General features: G+C 32.2%; 1 protein-coding gene across 1 annotated transcript in view; it reads right to left on the bottom strand.

Annotated features, from left to right (window-relative positions):
- The window catches only part of LOC110033195 (pumilio homolog 24), a 22,574-nt gene that overhangs the window by 1,703 nt on the left and 13,293 nt on the right, over positions 1-7,578 (bottom strand). Inside the window, exons 12-16 of the mRNA XM_020737100.1 lie at positions 2,563-2,613; positions 2,444-2,494; positions 1,947-2,054; positions 1,666-1,872; positions 1,102-1,176 (exon numbers count right to left, since the gene is read on the bottom strand). Of these exons, the coding sequence (XP_020592759.1) occupies positions 1,102-1,176; positions 1,666-1,872; positions 1,947-2,054; positions 2,444-2,494; positions 2,563-2,613 (492 nt within the window). The remainder of the gene's footprint in view (positions 1-1,101; positions 1,177-1,665; positions 1,873-1,946; positions 2,055-2,443; positions 2,495-2,562; positions 2,614-7,578) is intronic.

The following is a 7,578-nucleotide window of genomic DNA, read 5'->3' as shown; positions in this document are numbered from 1 at the left end:
AAAGAGTGTTGAAAGAGTAAGAATGGGAAGAAAGATCTTATCTAACCATTTGACAAAGAAAATATTCTCATTACATGAAATTTTCAACAAGAGTCCAAATAAAATTAAGAGAAGAAAATCAAAATGATCCCCTGATAATTTATAAGGGATCAAAATGGGCCTCAATTATGTAGAAATCAAAAATGAACTAAAGGGAGTAAAAAGATTGGGAAATTTATATGAATATATTCCATGCAATTCTTATGAATTTACATATCTAAAATCTAAAGTTTCATGCTTATATTTATAACACTTTGTTCTCATAAATCTATGCATGAGAAAGTATATTTCACTTTTAAAAAATTCATAATTGTGGTGCTAAATTTTTTGGTGTTATAAATGTAAATATGAAAGTTTAAAAGTTAGATATGTAAATGCATAAGCATTGTGTGGTAAGTATGTAAATGCCCCTAAAAGATATTAAATCTTGAAGATAAATGAAGTTCATTAACCTTTTTTTCTCTTTTACCTAACAAGAAAATGCACAAAAAGCAATTACTCTTTTATGAATATAAGTAAAAAAGAGGCATTTACATACATACCAAACTATTCTTTTGTATTTACATATCTAACTCCTAAACTTTCATATTTACCAATAATGTATTATTTATGAATAAAAGCAAAGAAAATGTATTAGTTTACCAATAATGTAATTCAAGAGCATCAAAATGCTGTGCGAGCACAGTGAACCAGTAGAATCATTCTATATATGTCAAGTTCCTCGAGTTTTTTATTTGAAAGATTTATATATATACTATTCAATTCCTATGTATTTATATATCTAACACCTAAAGTTTCAATTTTTACATGCATGCCACCTTACCTATGTTTGTAACTGTATATTTCACTTTTTAAAAAGTTAAAAGGGTTAAATCTTCTATGTGATAAGAAAATTTTGGGTGGCATGGATGAAAAAGTAAAATTTGGGTTTAGATATGTAAATGCATAAGAATTAGGTGGTATTATGTAAATGTCCCATAAAATCACTTGCATCAATAACCTGCCAGACAAAGAATATGTATACGAAATGCCCGTTTAATTTGAGAAAGAGAAATGAATCACCTCAAATATTACTTCTCTGCCGAAGTTCAATCGAAGTAACTCATCAGCAGTGTGGATACAAGTTTCAATAAGACCCTGAGACAAGGACAAATTTACTAATCAAACCTCTTGAAAACATTGTTAAAAATCATTCAATATTAGGCGAAGAAACAGGCAAATTGCAATGATAAATTAATCATTGAACCAATAAATTGTCATATTCATATATAAAAGGAAAAACAAAGGCTCCACATGAAGGGACCCTCAACTAGTAAAAGATGACAAAAACATGTTTGCAAGAGAAAAGAAAGCTAAAAAAAATTTAGAAATATAGCAAAACATGAGAAATTCATGCACTTGAATATATGATTGAAAAGAGCTGTGTTTAAAATAACGAAGATTTACAAACATACCATGTAATTCTTATGTGATTACATGTCTAACACCTATACATCAATTTGTACAAATATATATATCTATCTATATATATATATATATATAAAATCCCAACAACCTCGTGCATAGAGTCAAATGACTATTTTTGCATTTTTCGCTTTTATTTAGATATGAAGGGGAATGTCTCACCTCGGCCAGACCACTCTCCACCAATAATTCCTTTCTCCTTACTAAAGCATCCTTCTTGCCACCCACAGCTAATTCTAAGGCCTTCGTAGAATCCCCATAAATATCGTCGTGAGTTGTTTTGGGTTCGCTATCTTTTTCTAATATCTTCTCCGGATCAGCTTCCACGAGCACCTCTTCCGCTTCCACGAGCACCTCTTCCGTCTCATCCTAAATTATAGTAAAGTTTAGACCCGCTTTATAGTTATATAACACTAACAAATATAGAAGTAGAAACAAATTGCCTGCGTGTAAAGAGAAGGCACGGTTGAATTAAGACAAGCCAAATCCTCGGGTGTAAAATAGCGGTGGCACTGTGGATGGAGCAACAGCAATAACGGACGCCTTCCATTCTGGCATTTCATAAGAAAAAAAAAACATTTTTAAAAACTATAAAGGAAGATTTACATGCATACCACTTAATTTCCATCAATGTACATCTCTAATACTTAAAAGTCTATTTTTACATATATATGTCGCCTTAATTATGCATGAAAAGGAGCATTTATCTCCTTAAAAATTAAAATAGCCGTATTTCTGATGTCATGTGAATATTTTTTTGTCATGTGAATATTTTTTTGACATATGAAATATTTGGGCAGCATGAATACAAAAATTAAAGTTTGTGTTAGATATGTAAAAATACATAGGAATTGGGTGGTGTGGTATGTATGTAAATGCGCCAACTATAAAACTACTACAAATTGAATTAACAGAGAGAACGATTTATATGAATCTACACCTTATCCAGAACAAGTTCTTTTAACATAGATTGTAGCTCACGCATGATAATCTGAAATTCAAAATGGAGGTTAAATATAGTCAATTTAGAAATTAGACATTGTGGAATGATATACTGACCTTTGTTACGAGTTTAGTGTCATCAACAACTGAAAGGATGGAGCAGAGCAGCTGTTGATATACAAAAATGCGAGTTTTACAAAGCAAACAGAAAAACATGGCAATAATCTTCAGATTAAAAAAAAAAATTGATGCAAAGAAAGAATTGTTTGAAAGAAAAAAAAAACAATGATAACCAAACATTAAACTTTACTAATATTTCATTGCATGAGCTAATAACATGTCCAATACTGAAAATAACTTTTGAGATATTTTCATAATTACACACATTGCACTCAAATAGCACTATTATCACTTTTTAAAAGTGAAATACATATTTTCATGCGTAGGTTTAAAGCGCGATGTATGTAAAAATGAAAGTTTCAGTATGAGATATGTAAATAAATAAGAATTGTGTGCTGCATAAGTAATTTTCCCTTTTAAAAAAAGTGTAATAATTAAGTATTAGCGTAAGTAAATTTCCCTTTTAAAAAAAGTGTAATAATTAAGTATTACAGAGTAAGAATGATTGTATTAAATATAAGGTAGTAGTAGCATCTATTGAAAAGTGTCAATCGCCATTAGGAAGGAATTCTATTCTTTCTTCAAAATATATTTCACTAATTGTGTTGTTTCTTTATTAGAATTTATTAGATATTTCAACATTTGTGTATCATCAGAATATGTCAAATAAGACAAAAGATTAGGGCATCTATTGAAGCTTCGGTATGCCTTACCCTACTCCTCAGTCGCTACATCTCTAACATCAACGATGATGGATCTATAGATATCTCTGACACCGTCACACGAAGCTTTCGTTCGACATTGTCATCTCCTCACGTACAATCGAGATTGTTGCTTCCTTTGACTTATCGTTTGGCTCTTCAACAACACAGAACTAATGATTTGTCTCGTTCTATCGATCGCAAGGTCATAGAGTTCATTTTCTCAAGCTCGTCCAACTCTTCCGCCTGAATATCATAGACAATCAGTTCGAACAGAGTGCTCTTTTGATCGAAGTCAACTCTTTTTATGTGGTTCGCTACAAAAATCGTACTTGTCTCTTCCTGCAACTTCACTACAGCAACACGACTAGTTGCTGTGAAATCACTCACTTGGCCCATCCTCTTCGGCCCACGGTAGCGAAAAGATCAAATCCTGCAATTGATTCTGTTACCCAAGCCATCCTCTAACGAGTCTCCGAATTATGCAGATTTGGTGCCCCGCGTTGTGCGGAAGGCGTGGAAATTAAGAGCTGAACACATTCCTCTAATTCATGTTTGCTCGTCTAGCCAAACAGTCGAACTAAGGGTCCTCTCACTTCTATTTGTGCAGCACGTCTTCAAGATTTGAGTTTTACAATCTTATCAAGGTTAAACACGACATGACATGCCCTTATAATCTTCTACCTCGGAAGTCACATCCATATTTGAGCCTACGTCTTCAGACCCTATCATATCTTACAACAATAATTCATAATTTAGCTCGTTCCTCAGAGAGCAAATTAAAGCATCGCAAAAAATGTTTAGTAATAGTTCTAATTATGGACAAGCATCACAATTCTCTATCGAGCAACCTATGTTTGTTATCACACCAATGTGTCTTATCACATGCATTTAGTGCCCAAAGCAATAAATTAAAACCTTGGATAGTTAATTCTAAAGCATTAGATCATATGATTGGAGAGATCAGCGTCTTAAAAAACAACTCATTTACCATTCATTCTTTAGTTCAAATAGTTGATGGTATATTCTTACCAGCAGCAGGAAATGAATTAGTTGAATTGGCAAAGGATCTTCCCCACTAGTCTGTGTTGTATGTTCCAAAATTAAATTGCAACCTACTCTCATTTAGCAAACTTGTGACCTAAAAAGTGTGAATAAATTTTAATCCAATTGTTTTGGCTTTCAGATTCTAAATTCAAGGAAGGTGATTAGCAATGTTGAGATGTATGATGGTCTATGCTTGCTCAAAGAAAATAACTACATCGGTAAGCAATGTCCAAGTCATAAGTCCAATTCAAATATTGGTTCAATTGAAAGTCAATTCATGTTGAGTCATCGTCATCTTGGTCATCCAAATTTTGCATACATGGTTTATTTATCACAAAAAACCTAATATTTATTAATGTGAAATTTGCCCATTTGAAAAATATATCAGACATGTATATTCCAAATTGTAATAGAAGTCTTCATAATAATTTTATGTAATTCACGGTTATATCTGAGGACCCTCACAAGTAAGCAATATGAATGAGGCACGATGGTTTAAATCATTCACAGGTGCTCACACAAGAACAACATGAACATTCCTTATGAAAGAAAAATCTGAAACAACCACTATATTTCAATAAAATTCAAACTCTTAAAACTATGATTCTCACTTGATTCCAAACAAAATTTTAAATTGTTAAAACTTAATGCTAAGGAATACTTTAATTTCATCATTAATGTTCTTTCCAAACATGGTACTATCCATATAACTTCTTGTATCAATACTCAACAAAATAAGATCGATGAAAAGAAAGAAAGAAACTTACTTGAGGTGGTCATTGCCATTATGTTGTTTAATCGTGTGGCTAATTATTTTTTGGGGGGAGCCACTCTAAAAACCACATACATCATCAATAAGATGCATAGTTGAGTCCTAAATTTTCAAATTCCTCATAATGTTCTCATGGAATTCTACACACACATTCGCTCTTTTTCTTCTAACATATCATTGTTCTGCCTTTGTTCACATCCATCAACAATATTTAACCAAAGTTGATCCAAAATCTCTCATATATATTTTCCTCAATTACTCATCCAATCAAAAAGGGTACAAATGCTATTCTCCAACTATTAATAAAATATATAACTTCATGGATATCACCTTCTTTGAGAATCAATCTTATCTTCCAAAATCTAAAATCCACGGAAAGGACTGGAGAATATCAGATTTGGGATTTTATTTGAAAGTTCTTCGTTCATTTTTCCTTTAACTGAACCAAATCATGTCCTCCACCTAACTCTACTCCATCTCAACCAGCTTCATTTGAAGAGTCAAACTCTATCACAAAAACAGTCCCAATTATCTCTAATCCAGTAACTCAACCTCAACATGACACTAATGACCAAGAATTTTGCGTTTAGACTAGAAGAAGTGTAACTGAGCAAGTAGATGACACTATGCAGACTGAGGATTGTCAAGAGTCAGAACCAAGTCCTCCTGATAATCATAACAGTATGAATTTCTCAACTCATGGCTCTCTTACAATGGTGGTTGATGACTTTAATCAACCAATTCAAGACAGAAAAGATATTTGAGGGAGTATTGGTCATCCAATTAAAAGATATGTGGCCTATGAAAAGTTGCTACCATCTTACAAAGCTTTTTTGACAAACCTTAATAATGTGCAGGTTCCCAACTATATCCATAAGACTCTAAGTTCCAACATAGAAGCACTCAGTTGAGGAAAAAATTTGAGCTCTAGAAAGATGACATGTAATAACCTCACTGAAAAAATCATGCATGTTGTAAATGGATATTCACAGTTAAAAACAAGAGTGATGGAAGTGCAGAGAGATTCAAAGTCAGACTAGTTGTCAAAAGCTTTATGCTGTCATATGAGATTGACTATCAAGAAACTTTAGCACCTGTTGCCAAATTTAATACAATTCAGATTTTACTCTATCTTGCAATAAATCAAGATTGACCTTTATACCAAATTTATGTCAAAAATGACTTCTTCAATTGTGACCTTGATGAAAAATTCTATATGACTATACCTTTGGGCTTAGAAAAGAAGTCGAACAACATATTGGATTGGAAGTTGAGAAAGTCCTTATACAACTTGAAGCAATCTCCTCATACTCAATTTAACAAATTTGCTAAAATAGTGATTAAAAATAAATATATCATTAATATCAAGCCGATCATTCATTATTTGTTAAATTCTAAAGGCAATTTGTTATTCTCATAGTATACGTAGATTATATTATCTTAACCGGTGATGATTCAGATGAAATTAGCATACTAAAAAGAATACTTGCAAAAGAATTTGAGAAGAAGGGTCTCGACAATCTCCGATATTTTATGGGAATGGAAATGGCTAGGTCTAAAGAAAGAATTTTCATATCTCAAAGTAAGTATATCTAGGACCTATTAAGTGAAGCTGACATACCTGGATGTAAACATGATGACACACCTATTTATTCAAACAAAAGGTCGAACAAAAGTGAAGAAAGCAATCCTGCTAAGACCTGATATTGCATGTTGCATTAGTGTAGCAAGGCATCATATGAAATCCAAATGAGAATCATTTAGAAGTCGTTAACAGAATCCTAAGATACTTAAAGATGGGCCCTGGATATGGTTTGCACTTCAAAAGATCTTAAAATTGTAAGATTGAGATATATACACATGCTAGCTTGTCAAAAGAGGTAACTAATAAGAAATCAACAACTGGATATTATTCATATGTCAAGGACAATCTCGTCACGTGGAGAAGTAAAAAAAGCTTGTTGTTTCTTAGAGTAGTGCAAAATCTGAATATCGCGCGCTTGCACTAGAAATATGTGAGGGAATGTGGATTCAAATGATCTTAAGGGAACTTAAGGTTAAGATGAAAGAACAATTAAGATGTTTAGTAATAGTCAAGCAGCTATTAGTATAGCCAAATATCTTATACATCATGACAGAACAAAACATATTGAAACTGACGGACGCTTCATCTCAAAATATGTTAACAATGGAATTGTTCAACTCAGCTATATTCCTACATGACTTCAGACTGCTGAAATTCCCACCAAAACACTACTACGGGTCAATCATGATGAATTGAAGTTCAAACTTGGTTTGTATAATATATACAACTCAGCTAAAGGGGGAGTATTGGAAAGTGTCAATCGGCATTAGGAATGAATTTATTTTCTTTCTCCAAAATATATTTAACTAATTGTGTTTCCTTATTAGATATTTCATTTTCGGGTTTTTCTTATTTGGAGGGATTGCTATTTAGTTTCATTTATTATTATTATTATTATTATTATTATT

Source organism: Phalaenopsis equestris, unplaced genomic scaffold (assembly GCF_001263595.1).
Source record: "Phalaenopsis equestris unplaced genomic scaffold, ASM126359v1 Scaffold001112, whole genome shotgun sequence".
NCBI classification, from domain to species: Eukaryota; Viridiplantae; Streptophyta; class Magnoliopsida; order Asparagales; family Orchidaceae; genus Phalaenopsis; species Phalaenopsis equestris.
The sequence above is the reverse complement of the archived record's forward strand: the minus strand, read 5'-3'. Positions and strand labels throughout refer to the sequence as shown.